The 19,311-nt window shown below is 36.2% G+C and overlaps 1 protein-coding gene across 1 annotated transcript; it reads right to left on the minus strand.

Annotated features, from left to right (window-relative positions):
• Window positions 1–5,189: 5,189 nt before the first annotated feature.
• sc (achaete-scute-like protein ASH2) lies at window positions 5,190–6,681 on the minus strand. Its single transcript, XM_028308051.1, has 2 exons — window positions 5,807–6,681; window positions 5,190–5,573 (listed from the first exon to the last, which is right to left on the minus strand). The coding sequence occupies exon 1, from the start codon at window positions 6,525–6,527 to the stop codon at window positions 5,814–5,816; it is 714 nt and encodes a 237-aa protein (XP_028163852.1). The 5' UTR covers window positions 6,528–6,681; the 3' UTR covers window positions 5,190–5,573; window positions 5,807–5,813.
• Window positions 6,682–19,311: the final 12,630 nt, after the last annotated feature.

The following is a 19,311-nucleotide window of genomic DNA, read 5'->3' on the forward strand; positions in this document are numbered from 1 at the left end:
ATCTATGCGATGCGGCGCCGCAACGCTTCGTATGCTTTGGGTCTTACGTCCGTATTCACAAACGTTGCTTGCTTAAGTAAAGCAGCAAATCGAACGCACATCGTTGAATAGAGCTCTGTTATTGGTTCGTATGTCACCCTGTGCGTCCACGCGCACTGTGAGAACTCATAGTAATGTTTGTGAATGCGGGCGTTAGATATGTTCGTAGGTAAATCCTTGTGTACCCTGTGAAGTGCGTGGAAGCCTAATTAATTTTATTTCTTGCCAGCGAATTTTTTTTCCTATGAACCATTTTAATGTTTAGCAAAATGCAGTTTTTGCGACAAAATAAAAAAAAACTATTTCGTCAACCTATGACTCATCAGATATTTTTGTATCGTAAAAGGTGTATGTATGATACAAAATAAAATAGAGAATAATTAACCCATGACTATTTTTAAGCAACAAAACAAATAAGAAGGAAAATGATTGCCCTTTAGGAGGCTCCCACATTATCGCGTGACACTGACTTTCGCTCCCTACATTTGTCGGTCGCTTCAACGAAATACTTGAATTATTATAATGTAATAAATAAATTTAAGTGTCGGAAAGACATTTTATGGCTTAATCTTGATAAAATTGATATTTTCCCTTTGACAAAGCGAATATAAACACTCATGATATATTGTAGACGGTTCATTTATTATCTACACTCTAGGTCAAAAATGTAAAAAAAGCTATTGATTAATGTTACAAATTGCCTTTACTTGAAGTATTTTTTATACACAAAGACAGAATGTAATATCAAAAATTGTCGAATCACGATTGATCCACTGTCAATGGGAATATTATTTATTTTCTTTGCAAATTCATAGAATTCATACGAATTCGGCATCGAGTTGTTTGCGGGTAGAGCACAATGCGCGTACGCACAATGCAACCCTTTGGCGACACAATGCGCGTCACTAATCTAGATCGTCTTTTGTCACCTGCGTACAATGAGATCGGGACGTCTTACTTGATGTCGATTCGAAAGAAATTATTTTACACTTACGTAGGCACAAAGTCATTAAAGAGTTTGCTTGCCTGTGGAGAATATTACTACTTACTAGCTACTATTAATGTTTATTTAACAGAATTATAGCTTTACTACAACGTATAATCTAAGTCAGAACCTGCCATTAAATGGATAGAAAGCTTTATAGCTGGTAACACTAACCACCCCGACAAGTGGCCTATATTTTTCCTCCATATAACATAGCATAATTACGCATAGTTAAACAGGCTCGTACTTGCATTACTGTGACCGTGGGTGGCATGTTGTTACTAAAGCAAAGGTGGTTTCTGTGGTAGTAAATCATAGGCATTTGGAATCACTCAACGCGGGGAACGTCTATGAGCGGCAATGGTTATCCTAAACATGCTTATTTATAATCGTGGGGCCTGAGGCCGCGGCGTCGAATCCTTTGACTTCGGCCATACATCACTGGGGCTAAGTAGACAGTATATCAACCGATATTCAGAGTAATTAGCCCCGTGGCAACCGACCTCCTGGATTTATTGTGCTGGGCGTTAATGCGGTCGACAGCCGTGTTGCCGGCTTTTGTTCTCGGCCCCGAATTCAATTGGATTATTATTTAGAGCGAGTGTCGAACGAGATAATAAGCCAAAACGAGCTGATGAGGATCCTGCTATAGCTGTTTAGGATAGTTACTATTTCGTCGTCTTTTGTTTTTTGTGTTGGTGTTAATTGACTAATAAAAATATGGCCTTTGGTGCGGCATATGAGCTGTCTGTGAAGCCTTTAGTTTAACTGCCTAAAAGACGTGTCGTTTAAGTTTTGGAGTTTATATAATAAATCACATCCTTTGTAAATTTTAAATTGCTTTAATTTTGATTTCGTCCCTATGTCATACTAATTATTTGTATGTGAATGGTGTTTATAAAGAAAAGCCGTCGAATACCGTTAAAAGCTCTCTATCTTGACTCTATCACCCCTAAAATGCTTTTTCAACAATATCAATTAACTGTTAACTAAGTTTCTCAAGTCTTAAAATTTTACGGGCCGTTTGTCTCATTTCTTTATTACGTAACAGCTCATTTCACCTCTATCTCCGAGATAACTACAAAAGAGTTGGAGTGTTGCACAAAAAGAGTTCTAATCAGGGCGGCTACCGCAATCCGTCAATTAATTAACTAGGTGCCCGATATGAGAGGCGGCGAAGTTCTGCCCATGGTAAAAGCTACTACGCTTTAGTCACTAAAAATTTAACACTAGACTCAACCTTATGGGGAACGTAATAAGGGGTAGGTGGGCAATTTAGTTGTCTGTCTAAAATGTGCATTAGCTACCGTAGGCGACAGGGTGCGATAACGCGGAATGAAGGTACATCGTAAAACATCGTTAGCAAGATAAAACGCCTAAAAGCAGTCTTTATGAGACCGGGCAGGAAGTCTCGAGATATGCATACTCTTGATTAATGATTAATCTATAATTCATAGATGCATCGACTACTAAAAAACTAGCATCAATGAGTAACGTAGATTGTAGCGTTTTAATTGAGACACCTTTATGTGTAGAGCTATAGTCGTCTTCTTATTATGTCTGTAGTACTTTTGGAACATAGAAATACATAATTGTCTATTTCTTATATTATCTTTTTGGCAACATTAAAGACCATGTCTGGCATCTCCCTCATCTCTTTTTGTTACAAAATTATTTTTTAACTTCCAATTCGATGGCGTTTAGCAAATTAAACACGATTACATTTGCTTTGATAGAATCACCTCCCGAAAATAGTAATTTCCCTGACATCCCGATCGTTTGTTAAACAAACATTATACAATGGCATTGTCGAGGAGGTGTGACATGAAAAAACGAACAAGCGAACAAACAAAAGAGGGCCGAATTTGAAAACTTAATTTTACACCCGAATCAAAACTTATTGTATTGTTATTGTGGTGTTAACCAATTCTCCTTTGTTGCGGCCCCGCCTACGCCTATTATCAGATGTTTCGTGGCATGTCATTTTTTATCAAAACAATAAATTTTTTTGAATCTAGGAAGGCTCTCACGTCAACCCACGGGAGTGCATTTGTCAGAGACCTACACCAGTCTTAACGGATATAATTTAAGTGGATATATAAATTAAAGGAAAAACATCCTTTTACACAAAAGAATAACGATTTGTTTAGATCATCATCATCATCATCATCATTTCAGCCACAGGACGTCCACTGCTGAACATAGGCCTCCCCCAATGACTTCCACATCGCACGGTTGGTAGCGGCCTGCATCCACGCTGTTTAGATAGGTTTATCTAATTCTATAGTCACAATTCGAGGCAATTCGGGCAGGAAAGTTCTCGAGTGGCGACCACGGGCTGGAAGACGTAGCGTGGGCAGGCCTCCTACAAGGTGGACCGACGATCTGGTAAAGGTCGCGGGAAGAGCCTGGATGCGGGCAGCGCAGGACCGTTCATTGTGGAAAACCTTGGGGGAGGCCTTTGTCCAGCAGTGGACGTCATTTGGCTGAAACGAACGAACGATAGTCACAATTACGGCCGAATCATATACCATTCGTAGATGTGTTCTTTGCTAAATAGGTATCCAAAAATGTAAAGCTCTATGCCACATTCTTATTTATTAATCAGTCCTGTCAAGTTGCAATGAAGCTGTTATTTTAATGATGATCAGACTTTATCAAGTTACCTGTCTATTAGGCAGGCACTTAAACCTTATGCTGTGTATAGCCAAGCCAGCTTGTAAACTACTACACAATTTTTTTTTTGAATATGCACTGCAAAAAACATAAATAACTGAAAATGCGCTTTCAGAATCGTTAGTGATGATACAAATTATGTGGCGTAATAATTACGTTTTTTTAAACCGCACTTATACTCGTATCTACGTAACGTTGCACTAATTCAGCTAACCAACGTCTTAATAAAAACAACACAAAATTACTGTTATTCGTGGTCATGTCCCGCGACCCATAAGAAAATAATGTCAGTATATCCACCCACATTGGTTATAAATTAATAGAATCTGCCCTCATCCTCGTGTCATATAATAATGGCTGACTGGCCCCGTGTGAGGTATTTTTTTTATTATTTTTGGGAAACGTTTCTTCGCGATCGTATCGGACAACGCTAATTCCCTACATCTGGGCAACGATGATTTATTACCGAAAGGGTAATAATAACAGGATTGACAAAATTCTTAAGTTATTTGGCAATAAAATTGCCGTCTCCGTTGTTTTATGGGCAAAAAGTTAAAGGTGAGTTTGTGATAGAAAAAAAGCTGTAAAACCTTTTGTCCTATAAGACTGCAGTGCACAAGAATTCGAACTTTTTCTCATAAGTTCTATTTCCATGCTTCATCAAGGAGTAAAATGCTATTTTTATGTATGAATATTTACTTACTTATTCCGATCGCTCAGCGACCCAGTGTGTTCCTCTAAACGTCTGATAAATGTCGTCATTTAGTCCGTTTTTGCGCTGTTTCAAGCTAGTGCGTGCTTCATGCTCGCGAAGATGTAACAAAATATTTTATGTATTTGGTAAAGTTTATATTACTTTCTTAAAGGATTAAAACTATGAATTTGTATTGATGAGATTAGATGTTAGAATCTAATTATAGTTTGCATTTTTTTATCGTGTTGATCTTAACTTATGAGAACCTATTCTTTAGCTGAATTTTTTAAATGAAAAATAGATTTTTGCATCAACCACTTATAAAGTTCATTATTTCTTCTGAAAATATGGTTTTCTACAATCTAACCTCATTTTACTTCAGATTCAAAATGTCTCGGTGCAGCTTCCACTACTTGTTTAAAAACATATTCAATAAAAAGGTATTTAAAAAGGATAAAAGCTTTATTTTAATCAGTAGAAATGACTTCATTAAAATCCTAATAAAGAAGTATTTAAATAATAATATTTGAATCTATAGTGTATGAGAATGTAATTTAGTGTATAAAGAAGTTTAGTTTTACTTCTACTGAATTGAATTACATAGGTACCAAGTCCATAATATAAACATAATTATGAAACCTTACTAAGTACTTCAGTCATTAATAATTTGCATGCATGTTAAAGTGTACCTACTAGCGAATTACCACATTACTTTGTTGCACAGTGTAGTATTTAACTGCCAACTTCTGAGTACAGCAGTTAAATTATAAAAGCAGGAAAATAAAATGTGTTTTTATAAATAAATAGGTGATTTATTTTCTTGTCTCAGCGACGTCTTACAATCTAAAACTATTTACAAATATTGACTGCCATTATGACTAAGTTTTATTTAACTATATAATACAAATGCATTTATTACAAAGCCTCAAAAGGCTTGTCTTACAGGTAACAATATTACGCTCTACAATCGGTAGTATACATAATCGTAACACCAAACCGAGTTGTCATATCGATCCAACCACTTTCGATTACTTAGAAACTATTTTAAGGCACTACTGGTTTGACTAGATTTACAAGAGTCTTTTCGTACTTATTGGCAGTAAATGCAGGACAAATACATAATGCACAATTTATCGGAGGGACTCGTCCATTTGAAACAACTTGTCAAAGCTGCCATACCTGTGGACAAAAGAAAATAATTATTAGTAAACAGCCTTGACAAAGGAAAGGTGATTTTCTCCATCAACCTTAAAGAAAGAAAGAGCACAAAAGATACCTATAATATTTTCTTATCAGAACGTTCCAGTCACAGAAAAAAAATAAAACAAAAAAAATGGAGTGGAAAAGCCAGAGCGGAAAAAACTGGAACATTTTTTATGAGGATAATAAAATAAAAATTATTTATTACTTACATTATTGTTATTTCTGCTGCCACCACGAAATGACATCTAAAAGCTCGTCCTCATCCATCGGCCCGAGGTTTTGTTGGTTGTTGACCTCGTACCGGTCGACTGTTGAGTAGGCTGAAGACACTCCTGAAGAACACTCCGAGGGCGCCGGAGAATCTGGCTTCTCAGAACAGGGAGAACTGCTATTGTAGAAAAAACCATCGTCCATATCCATTGAGGTCATAGCTTGCGATGTGTTACCGGCGGGGATGTTTTCTCTATTTTCCTGGTCACGCGTAATGCCCAAAGCTGCATCGCTCTCTTCCAATAATTGCTGGAGATATCTGATGTACTCAACCACCATTCTCAAAGTGTCGACCTTGCTGAGCTTTTTCCCCGAGCCACGTCTGGCGCCGCCTGAGAGGGCGGCGACCACAGAAGCGGGCAGGTGACGGCGTAGAGCGTTAAAACCATCGTTAACTTGCTTCACACGATTACGCTCGCGAGCGTTGCGCCTCGCGATCGATGCGGCCTGAGGTCCGGTGTAGGGGTTGGTTCTGAAGTGGACCTTTTTCCTGTACTGCAGGTTCGGCGGTGTGTCGTGTGTCACGTAATTCTTTTCAGGAGCAGGTGCGATCGGCACAGTCCTCTTCTCCATCGATTTGGTTACGGTAGCGGAGGGATAGCCGGAGGAGACGACGACGTAGTTCGTCTGACCTTGAACGAGTTGTATTTCTTGCAACATGTTTCGTGTTTACGCGGTCGCGGTGTATGGGATGACGCACGACCGGTTCGCGCGGCGAGCGGTGCGGCACTGGCGCGTGCGAGGCTTCGCGGGAGCTTACGGGTCGCGGACGGCGGCACCGGCGGTTCACGCACAAGTGAGGCGGCGGCGCGCGCGCACACGTTATATCACCTGCGCCGGCTGCAAAAAATATAAATTTTAAAATTCTCTTCCCCTATTATTTTCGATCATCCCTTCCCCTTGTACGTGCGGGTCCGTACCTGGCGTAGTGGTTAGGGCAGCGTGGCACGGGCGGGGGGTGGCTAACGCGTGCCTAGTTTTTATAACTGACCACTGCATACTTTGTAACAACAAAAATAGGTACGTGCCAATCTTTTTTGTACTGTCTTTTGCAGCCTGATTGAAAAGCGTTTATTAGAGCTTGTATCGTGTAATTATAATGCCATATCGATTTCGGAACACTTTGAATAAATCAAACGTATTAAGAATCCACATCAGCGTTATCTCCTTCCAGTTATCTCATAAGTGTCCGAGTCAAGAATTTCTCATAAAGGCAAGTCAAACCCGGCGGATAAATGTCGCACCACTGTTTATCGTATCTTTATCTGTAAAATACGTTGATATTTACATTAATGAAATCCAGATCCTCCGAAACATATTATAAACTCGATCACAATAATATCTGAATCTTTACTGGTTTTATAGGGGAATTTTGAATTTGGAGGCTTTAATTGCAATTTGAGTAGTACGAAGACATCTTAAGTAGTCATTCGAAGAATTCAAAATATTTCAGACATTTAATATTTCCTACACAGGTATGACTGTAATAAAGAACAAAGGACGTGTTTATTTTTTGTAAAAAGATCCTAAGAGTTGTGATATTATTATTTTCAGTTTACTCCCTTTATCGACCTAAATAAAATCAATAAGTCTATTTTAATATTTACTACCTACATTTGCATACGAAGTAAGTTCCTTCATTAGTCAAGTAAATTACGTGAACCTATTTCTAATCTTCATCTATTAACGGTTTTAATTTTTTCATAGAGCACCCATTAAAATTGTTGTTGTTTTTTATTTACTTCTTACCTTTATGATAACATAGAATTTTAACTACCATGTCCAGCGTGCCAAGCATAATTCGGAGGCGTAGTACAAAATTATTATACTTTCCAAAGTTAATGATGTTGGATTTTTGGTTAGCGATTGTAATATGGTATGCACGTGGTTGGACAAGCGTTAGCCTGGCCGCCGCTCTGACAGTCGGCGTTGTCAAACATTACTCAGATACGAAATCAATTATCCAGAAAGAGGCGCCGATTGCATTTTTTTAAATATCGATTATGTTAGGGATCGATACGACAATCGATAAAACGAGTAAACTGTATATTTGGTAATTAAGAGTGATGTAAATGTACCCAGCCAGCAGGGTTATTTGATCAACGATCGCTCGTTCGAAGCTGCGTGGACATTTGAGACGAATTTTGCATTTGCGGGTCACTTACGCAAATTGCAGAATTAAATGATAACATTCAAAATATTTTCATATATGAACATTACAACAAAATAATATTTTACACATTACAATATCATACCGTAGTATAGAGATCTAAGCGTTGTAGTAGTAGCTCTACACATTCGTAGGTATAGTTACAAATCACAGTAGAGCGTCGCGTCGTAGCAAACATAGACAAAAGCTTTCAGCTACGAATAGACTACGAAATCAGTGTAGTTTCATCGTAACAGTACTGTGTCAATATTTAGCAGAACTATCAGTGATTTTACTTAATAAAAAAGAATTAAGGGTATTTCAATATTACTTTAGATTAATTGATTTTTACAAAGTAGTTACGAATATAAAGTACGGAACACTCAAAAGAAATAATATACTGCTTTGCATACTTTGAACTGCTCAAAGCCGCCGGCTCCATCGAATGCTTGCGTGAATCAAATAACTACCATTTTATTTATTTAAATATTTTTATTTATTTTCCTTACTAATTGAATCGAAACGAGCGATGTCTTAAAAATTTCTTTACGACTATCACAATATTCTATAGGAATAGTTTGTGTTACTATCACGCGTTGAATTCCAGTTGATTGCACATAATAACTCTGTAAGTGTTGAAGTGACACTTTTTGTACCGAGATTTTCAATAAAAATTCGCTACATACCTCGGATTTATAGTCATGAATAAATCCTTTAAACAGTATGATATTTATCATTTCTTTTTGTCCTCGTACATTCGCCCTTTTTATGAAAGTAGGTTGTATTATTTATTATAATATTATGTGAAAGCACTTTATTGGAATTTTCACCTTATTATAAAGGATCTTTGGACTCCATGAATAGTTCACATTTTCCTTTAAAGGTTTATGATCGGTAATTATGTTTATGATCGGTAGTTACTACTCTATGAAATAATAAGATTTGTTATTCTACTTTTTGACAAAACTTACTAGGCAGCTTCTTGTCTAATTATTTAAATAAGGATTCATTTTGGACAAAGATAAGTCAGCCTGTCCATTTTTGTCTATTTTACCCATAAATGTTTCACCCTCAGATACTTTATTGCATTTTAGATACATCACTTATCGAATATTAGATTTAAATTAGCTTTATAGTAACGAGGTACACTTCGCCTCGTCATCTAAGGGTTACCCTGTGATTTGTACCGGATATGACCTGCGGGGAGGTGTTAATGGGTTCCATAAATGACCGATATTTTTTCCTGTTATGATTATCGGTGGATAGGGTTGGTCCCGTTAGGATTATGGGTTAGGGGAGTAGGTTAAATGAAACAGTAAAATAGTGTAGGGAGTTGAACAATGGATGAGTAAGCCAAACTTTGTAGCCTTTTTAAATCAAGTTTAAATAGTCAAGGGTAAAATATTTCGGAAATGTTATTAAAAAATGAGCTTTATTATTGCAAGAAAGCTAAAAAAAATAGATAAAAGGCAAGGTACTTGGAAACAGTTGACGAATGAATACGTAAAATAAATATTCCTCGCCTCTAGAAAATTAAGCTAAATTAGAGCATTTTAGGTAAGCCACTCACTAGATTAGCAAACAGTAAACGAATTTGATGTAAAATAAATAGTAACTACTCGACTATAAAGTAGTCTAGGTTAGAACGATCTTTTTAAGCAACCCATTTACATTAAAGCCTTTGTAAAAATGAAACCAAGAACAACTTATTGCTCCGACAAAATAAGAAGTGGAGCGATTTATCATCACAAATAGATAATGATACTATTAAACGATTGTAACAAAAGTAGAATTCTGACACTAACAAGAATGGGTGTTAATCGCGAGCGACATTTCTCAATAGCTGTAAATGAGTGTATAATGTTACCCACAAAGCGGTTAAGTAACTTGTTAAAAGTCAATTTATAGCATTAGTAAGGGTACAGTCGACAGCACATCAGAATATACATTTCTTGCAAAACAGTCCCTATCACAACCGTATAAGATTCTACAGTTATTAACTTGATGTGCTGTTATGGGTACAATAAGACAAGTTGCGCCCTTTGTGGGGTACAATGCATCTTACCACCCACGAGAGCTTAAACGCAATTTGTTTATTTTTAACGAACAAATTCCAATCGGTTATGGATTGTTTATTGTCATGATAGCACTTCGATTGAAATGGTATCTTTTTAGAGATATAAGATTTTTACGATAGAGATTATGCAATTATTTTCATAGAATTCTTTACAAAATCTCAAGAGATTTCAAGAAAGTTTTGCAAAAATTAATATCGATTTCTTAGAGAAGATTGGGAAACATTTACCTACTTGAGTAATGATTTGAAACTCACCGTAAAAATATTTGAAATATTTATATGCCACAATAGTTTTAAGTAGGTTACGATAAAGTTCACAAATAACAAAGCGACATAATTATTTTAATGCGTGATCATAATGTTGAGATAGGGATGTAACCCCTTTTATTGTTTTTACTAGCACACGCATTTGTTTTCCCACAAATTACATGGTCATTTGACATGTTATTGTAACCCTCATGGTATGCTGTGTGAATTATCTGGCGCTGATGAGATCTTTCAATTGTTTTGCCACCCGTTGAGCAATTTAATAAAAAATATGTACAAGAGATTTCCTTGTATAAATATTAGTACTTAGTTTAACTGTTGTAGCTACTAACTAAAATAAAAAAATGGACCTAATGATGAGCTTCACCTTAAAAATAAACATTTCTGCACTACGGTTGTTAAGACACATTAAAAAAAAATGACATTAAATTTTTCACACATTCAAAACTAACATGTCCTGACAATCTCCTTCAAAATATTATGCAAAAAATATTGAGAATAATTACGTACCAAAAATAATGACGATGACATGTTACGTCATAATTTCGGGCTGTTTATTTTTCCAACGCAACGGAAATTGAATGGCATTTACGACAAAACAATTACTCGCACATGAAACAATAATAATTAGTCAAACAAATGATAGAGACGCGTGGGAGAGGGCTCATGATTACGGGAATCCCATCATCTGGCAGTTACGCATCAGTGGTGTGGGATCTGACAACTGACCAGTCGGAAACTAAAATATGTTTTGACAACTGCCATTATTTTATAAAAATAAATTACTATAGGTTTTATAAAGAAGCTCAAAGCTGCATAGAGACCTATGCTTGGTGTTCTTTTGATCTGATCTGAAGTGAAAAGATCCGTAAACCATCTGAATTCGCTGACATAACCCGATGGATTAGCAAGCTGAAGTTGCAATGGGCAGGGCACATATTGATCTCTTATTTAGCCTTAAAACAACAATTTTCTCAGACTAATAAAGTATTCATGAGAATATAGCTTGCATGTAAATAAAGATCAAATCGGTGCGAACAGGTTTTCATCAGCTGATCAGAAGGACCTTTGTCTTGCACTCGGAATATTCAAGCAGCTTTAACTATAATTTTATACTGTATGCTTCATTTGCTTAGGGTCCATAACATGTTTAGTATTGCGGGTATTATTTTTAATAAAAAGTCAACAATAATAAGCCCAATCTTATTTTATCGTTTAGTCATCGTGATTGTAGTACGACGCATCATTAAACCAGTACCCTCGGGTAACTATATTGGTAGCAGGGCTTCCATTTCATTCAAGTTTCCTATCATATTGATGCCCTATTTAAAAATTACATTGGTCTATTAATCATATGTAAAGCACGCCGACATCTTCGTACAATAGGACTACCTGATTCACACCCAATATTCGATTTGATTAACGACGCGTTGAGTGACTCCTATTGACGTCAAAGAGTTATCGTATTAAGTATTAATAAAGGGAATGTTTTACATTTCACCTCAAGCGTGGTCGGTTCTGACAAAAGCCGATCTCATAAAACGCATTCCGAGCCTGTGTAATATATCGGTGTGGTGATTTGCGGTTTCCTTTCACTGTTTGTGTATATAAGCGGCTTAATTGATTAAAAAATGATACATTAAATCCAGATCGATAAAATGATTTCATGTCTGTTTAAGTCACTGTACCGATTGTAAAGTGAGTGTTGATTGCGCCAGATTAATGCGGGGATCGAATTGAAATAATGATGCTGAAGTGCATTCAAACTTCGATAAATGATTGCTTATTGTATTTCACCGACTTCCCCTGTTACATTAAAAAGCTAAAAAAGCTCAAATGTCACAGCGGGGCTTAAAAGATATTTTAATAAATTTTTCATTTTGCTCTTATTTCTAAAACGTAGTGTTTTTTCTTGCCATACCTGTTGAAGTGAGTTGTGTATTAAACTATTCGTACCTAAAGCGGCTCTACTCTCAGTTTTAGATGTTATTCAATATGCTAATTCGACGTCAGAGGGACTTGTAAAACAGTCAAGACTATCTGATTTGACTACTGAATCCCTTTTTCAGCTAATAACTGCAATTTTAGAGCTTATGAGCTTGACAATACGGATTAAGCGATCGTAAAATGGCATTGTTGATTGTCGTCGGCGTCTGCACTGACGATCGGCTTCTGAGTTTGGACATTGTGACGTTACACGTCGACTGACCGCATCCGACACGACACCCTGACACCGATTGTGCTCGAGATACGATTCGCCGTGATTCGATTTCGCTTTGTGACCAATCGGGATTGGCGCTGATCGACATTCAAATTTCGAGATAATAACGTTTGTTTGCTGTACTTGATGAATGCGCTGGATTTTAGAAATTCAATGCCTTGGTGGCAGCGATGCTCTTTTGTCGATTTTTTTGTAATCCGAACTTTTATTGGCAGCACAAAAACTTTTATACCTATCCTACATGTTTTATTAGATGCAGCAATAATGTGTAAGCAATAACACTTCATTTTAGTAACGTTTTATCAGCATTATTTTATTTTTTAGTACTTCTGTGAGATCCGTGGAATTTTGAAATGCAGTCAATTGATTTTAGCAACAAGCTAAGTAAAATAAAATGTTGAACAGTCATTGATCTTGTCATTTAATTGTGCGTTCAGCCTATTGAAAGGAATGTCACAAATACTATTATTAGGACTTCAGTTCGACTGATTTATCATCCGATTGTACTGTCACAATTTAATGTTGTAATCAGAGTTTGAATTTAAAGTAATGCAGTTATGCACATGTTTCAAATTACGGACGAATCGATCTTGAATTAAATTTTCTTGCTAATAAAATGTATTAGTGAAAAATTTAGAGCTTACTTAAGATTTTAATAGTTTTACTTTTAAATCTTTAGCATCCCTCAAACATAGCACTAGTTTTAAGTACCAATAAAATGCAATATAAATACTACCATATATTCATTTGCTAAACATGAATAATATTTTGTTACCCAATACGAGAATATGTTTTTGTGTTACATAATCACAAATGTCAAATGCAGAGACTTTAAAAATATAATTCAGTTTCTTCATTTGGTATAATTGAATGAGATGTAATGTAACAAATTAATGAGAACTCTTGTCTCATTAAGAGTGCTATATTTCACTGCCCCTTGAAAACGTTTGTAGAGTTGTAAATAACCGTAAATTCGACTCGTTTGCCGACAAACTAGGCGATTCGTTTATTAGTTTACGACACCTCGTTTACTGGAGATAAGATAGGCTTAAGTATATAATTAGTAGCTATTGTTACCTGTTGTATATGGCCAGCCAGCTTTGCTGAACACCTGCGAACGAAGCAAGGTTGAAGGGAGAGAGAGCTAGTGCTTTTGATTGAATACTTCACTTGATACAAGTGAGCTACTCGTATAAACAAACAAACCAGAGCCCCGATTACGGTAACTTTTAACGTCAACAATCCAGACACGCTTCTCGATTCTGCGATACGATTGGTCGTTCAACAGCGTACGTCAGCTGTTTTGACCAATCGTATCGCAGAATCAGAAACGCGTCTGGATTGTAGACGTTATAAAAGTTACCGTAATCGGGGCTCTGGAATAAATCAATAATATAAGTTATAAGATACGCGTCAAGAGGCGTATGACTGGAAAAAGTCTATGAATTTCATTCGTAGAAGAAAAAAATACATCTTAGGGTTGACAGTCACAAATATACTTTATGGTCGAAAATACTGTATTCATTATAAGAATACAATTATAGGGATAGACGTTTTGAATTTCAAAAGCTCTGTTATATCGATAATCCAACCTAATCCATTTCTTTTACTTCACCAACATCAAATATGCGCAAGAGATTGAAAAAGGTTAAATAAATCGATATTATTACACGCCGAGGCCTGACGTTTAAAAAGCACACTTTTCACGCAGTCGATAACCATCCAATACTACAACAAACTGACTTCAATAAATTTGTAAGACCATTTAGTGCGACGCCCTCGTTTAACATACATACTCAGTAGGTACTCGACCCTTCGGCCACCGCAAATATTCCGATGGTCCAATCGAGTTATATCGAGCGATCGCGAAGTCCTCGTTAATAAAATGTTGGAGTACCGTTGAGCGAGTCGCGTGGCAGGCGCGCGCCTCTGTCCTGCGTCGCAGGACGGGTTTCGTTTAACCGTGGCGCGCTTGGTAGGGTCTTGTAGACTAACTACCGCGTAATTGGACTTTAAAAAGAGTTATTGTTTTGTTTTTTTTAACAATTGAATTTGGAATCCAAGGCAGCCAATACTGTCGACTATATTTCGAAATAGGTTGAATAGAATGATTCGAGGTAATTATGTTTGATCTTAAAAGGAATTATTAATATTATTTTTTCGGTAATCACTTGCCATCAGGTGATCCGTCTGCTCGTTTGCCTCCTGTCACATAAAAAAAAATGCTTTTACATACACTGTAATGTGATATTCATTGTGTTAATTGATTTAATTAAAATTGTTTAAAATACCTTTAGTAACGTTAATGCAAACACAAATAAAGTTAATCATCTCGTAAGACAAAGCAAATGTTACTGGTCTAAAAGACCGTTTAACAACAAAACTCCGCTCCGTTTCTCCCAACATTGCACGGGTTAAACCATACCTTAATTACGGCAAGGCGTTATCGAGTAAGAATGTGCACACGCGACATTGGTATTAATTTTAATGAAAGAAGTGTGCGCCCGGTGCACCTGCCCAGTGGACGGCTGACTGAAAACTCGCGAGACAGGGGAAACTGAGGAGCTGCGGGTTTTACAGGAAAAGTAAAATTTTCGAAATTTCCACAGCTATAATTTTGTGAATTATTTTGTTTTGTAAACTGGCAATTGTGATAACAGATGTATTGTATGTAATAATGTATTCTCTTGGTCTCATATAATTTATATGTCAGGAGTGATTATGATTTCGATTTTGTCGTGTCTAAAAATAATGAAGCTCTCATCTACGTAAGTCTCATGAAATAAATAGCTCTGAAATTAAAGCAAACTAGTTAACAAGTAAATTACTAAATTAGCTACTCCATTCATTCCATAGTAATATTCATGATCATGTAAAAATATTCTCTAAGAATGTTGACCCAAAGCTGTCTTTTCTTTGTAATAACAATTTGATGCTATACCCAGTCGGATAAAGAGTTAAGTATCCATAATTAATTATTTATGTTTCTCTGTCTGTACTAAATTATAATATTCTTAATACAAACCTATATAGGTAAGTGACAGTTGTCCATACGAATTGGAATCTTGGATATTCAGGTTTACACATTATGATTAAGCAATTAAAAATGGAAGCATCTGCTTTAGGTTTTTGATTACGTAAGTCATAAATTTAATTGTGAAATTAACCCACTTGGAGCACTTGTCGTGTAATGTGGACAGGTTTATAAGCAGATGAACAATTTTAAAAATTGTCGTTAGTAGTAATATGTAGAATTTATTTTATGTATAGTTACAGAAGTCAGCTTATACATTTTTGTAGCAAAATAACTTTTACTACTTACAAGTTACATAAAATGAAAGTAAATGTCTTGTGATCTATTGTTGTCCATACCTAATAGGAGTAAATAAAGTACAATACACAATCCTGTGACCAGATTATGTTTAGTCATATTCTTTGGATCCTTCGCCGCTCGCATCAGGCACCTCCCGCGACCTTCAGGCCTGCCCACACTACGTCTTTGTGGAAATTCTTGGGGAAGGCCTTTGTCCAGCAGTGGAAGTCGGCTGAAACGAACGAACGAACGATATTCTTTCGATATTGGTTACCCAAATAGTGTTGGTAACGCTGTTTTAAAAATGGGTTTTGAAAGTACCCTTATGGAAATATTAAAAAAAAGCTCTCTCTGAGACATCACTATTTATAGCATTCACTTATTTCTTTGATATTAAATCCAAATCTACTATTTGTGTGCTTAGATCTGAAATACGTCTCTAATAAAATATGCATAAGCTCCAAGTAAAAACTGGTTATGGCATTTTAAATAGAATATCGCAATTTTAGTGGCGCGTGAAAATTTTACTGTCAAATAGATACAGATCAGAGATTACCATCTGCGAAATTTATTGACAAATATAAAGATTATTAGAAAAATCACTAAGCAAAAGTATGAGTAAAGAGGGTGTAAATTATTCCGAGGCAGGTGTCAGGCGCATCTGCACTTACACTCGTCGTGTAAATGCCCCTTTCCCCCCTCCTCCCCACCTATTTCTAGGAATTAGAAAAAGAAAACGCGTTAATCCAAGACCTGTTTTAAGAAAATTTATTGAAAACTAGCTGCCGCCCGCTACTTCGTCTGTCTGTAATCTCTTTGAGTAGGACATTCTGTTTCATATATACTTTACTTTTACTTTAATCTTCTTATTATCTAAATCTGTGTAAATGTAAACACACGTTTCTTATCAAAAGCATGAGCGTGATAAGCTCTGGATTTATATAAAAAATTATACCGTCTTTTCGGAACCCTGCGTCTTTTTCCAAGGTTGTTTCAATTCCCTTCACAAAATTTATTAGTTAATTCACAACAAACGGACAGACAGAGATATTTTGATATTATTAATATTAGTTACACCTTCAAGATTAACGTCACAAGTTGCGGTAACGTAGTCTACAGTAATGGATGATCAGTCTAATACCAGTTGGCAATTGTTTAAAATGTTTAACGCGCAACACGACAGGTTGGAAGAATGATTTAGAAAATTAGATGCAAATTTCATATTGCTACTTTTAATAAACTAGAAATATAATAGTTATGTTAGCTGTAAATGTAAAATATGTAAGGTTGCTTATCTACATTGTTGATAACGAACCATTCTTTGAAAATTCTTTAACTATTGTTTTATTTACTAGCTTCATTTATTTTAACTTTTTATAGGCTGGCAAATATTGTAACTTGCAAAATATCCACGACTTTGCACAAATCATCGTGCTCGTAACGCTAATATTTTGTTCCCAGCGAGATTCGAACTTGGAACCGCAACTTACTTAGATCCGCACGCGAACTGCCACGCCAGCAGCCGTCATATAGTTCGTTGATCTCGCAAGATGAAGAATTTGATAGCCGCAATATCATCAAAAGTCTAATTACGATCGACATTTCAAAATTGCGACGATTCATTTAAAACATGGCTTCTTGCGGGCGCCTTAAGTGCTCGCGACAGGTTAATTTCAAGAATAAATTGACGCGCGTCGTGATCGCTTTTATGGGTCGAAGTTGCGTTTATGCGAGAGGTACCTGTAATAGAGGCTTAGCGAGGACTGGATGAGGACACAGCTGCCCTGGGCGGGGACAACGGTTCCCCGCACGCTCACTTGAATTTTTAGTGCCCATTTTTCATGTGCAAAATATCAATATTGTCGTCAGATTTTTTTAATTGGCGCCGAATAGGGCAGCTGCGTAATAACGATATGATTGCGTTTATTATGCAATAATTTGGTTACGGTATCCTTTTCGATGCGCACGTGGGTCATTTGACGGGACTGCCATTTTTTACGATCTCAAGCTAATTGTATAAGTGGTTGCATCTTTAGAGCCTTACTTTTTATTGATGGATTGACTTCTGAAACTTCAGTTGCTTTTTACGTATGCAAGCAGCACTTAATGTAGCTGATATGAAACAATGTAAGAGATACTTGTTTCACGTAATCTAACGAACAAGTTAAATAAAAAAGGGTTTTCTTTTTAACGAGACCCGTTATGATACTTGTTAAAATTAACAGCCTCGTATTGATAGTTAGCCCAAAGATTTAATATAAGTGTGATCTTGATACAAGACTACACGGGCTACCAAGGAAGAACTGAACTGTAAATGTGAAATACATTGAATGACCCCAAGGGGTGCGATTACCATAAAACTTAGCGCCCGATCCAATAGAGATTGTACGACAAAACTCTCAACAAGTGAATAAACAACTTTATAAGAACAACCGTGTGAAACGCTACTGTTTTAAACTGAACCTTATGTAGAGTCAAATAAAAACAACTTTGCTATGGTAGAGTCGTTTAAAGATGTATCGAAGAATTTGTTTAATCTTAAGAAGTAGGTTTGATATCGATCTCGATACACGAGGTTAAGCATACGCAAGTGAACATATCTGTAACTACTGATAGTATCTTTTTTCTTTAGTTTTAAGCATTTTTACGATTCTGCGTTCCTTCTCTCTTAATTAATACGTTTTTTCTAGTGTGTCATTGAAATAACAAGCAGCCAGTTTATTCTTAAGATTACCGGCTGAATAACCTTTATAGAAATAAATTACTGAAACAAGGGTGTAATGAACTCATGAACTCTTAAATTAAGCATCTTTTTGTACAGAAACAACATATAAATTATTAAAATAGTAACAAATTAATTGATTGAGGACTCCAATGCTGCCAATTCAGAGGTCCCAAAACTACTCAAATGTTACTTAATTATGTTGTAGTCAACAATAAGTCAGTCTATGTACAGTTTTTTGAAAAATAGCTACTTTTATCACTACGTGACATGTCGCTTCCTCGTAGTCTGATGTGATAATTACTAAGGCTGAGAATCGGTGCTTTTTGTATGAAGTTTGACCGATTTTTGACGTTTGTCAAAGTTAAAGTAAGATGGTGCAACTCAGCCTAAGTCGGCGCTTAGTGGTTTGTGATATTATGTCATTCACCGTTTTTTCCATAAAATTCATATTCTCAAACGTCATAGCAATAAAGATTATTTCTGTACACAATAAACATGTAAACGTGCATATTCCACGGTTCACGTAAACAAGTGCGCACGCGCCGCGCCGGTACCGCCTTGGGAATGGATTCGTGAATTTTAAAATTTTATTAGTAACCCACAAATGCAATCGCATAATGCAGCTGTTTGCCTCAAGGTTTCCCTTTTGTTTCCCACTTTGATTGATTGATACATATATTATTTTATTCTGG

This window comes from Ostrinia furnacalis, unplaced genomic scaffold (genome assembly GCF_004193835.3).
Source record: "Ostrinia furnacalis isolate ACB-3 unplaced genomic scaffold, ASM419383v2 OfSCF2378, whole genome shotgun sequence".
Classification (NCBI taxonomy): domain Eukaryota; kingdom Metazoa; phylum Arthropoda; class Insecta; order Lepidoptera; family Crambidae; genus Ostrinia; species Ostrinia furnacalis.

What these genes read in the sequence shown, in the direction of transcription:
- sc (XM_028308051.1), bottom strand. Translation starts at nt 6,527, where the DNA reads ATGTTGCAAGAAATACAACTCGTTCAAGGTCAGACGAACTACGTCGTC.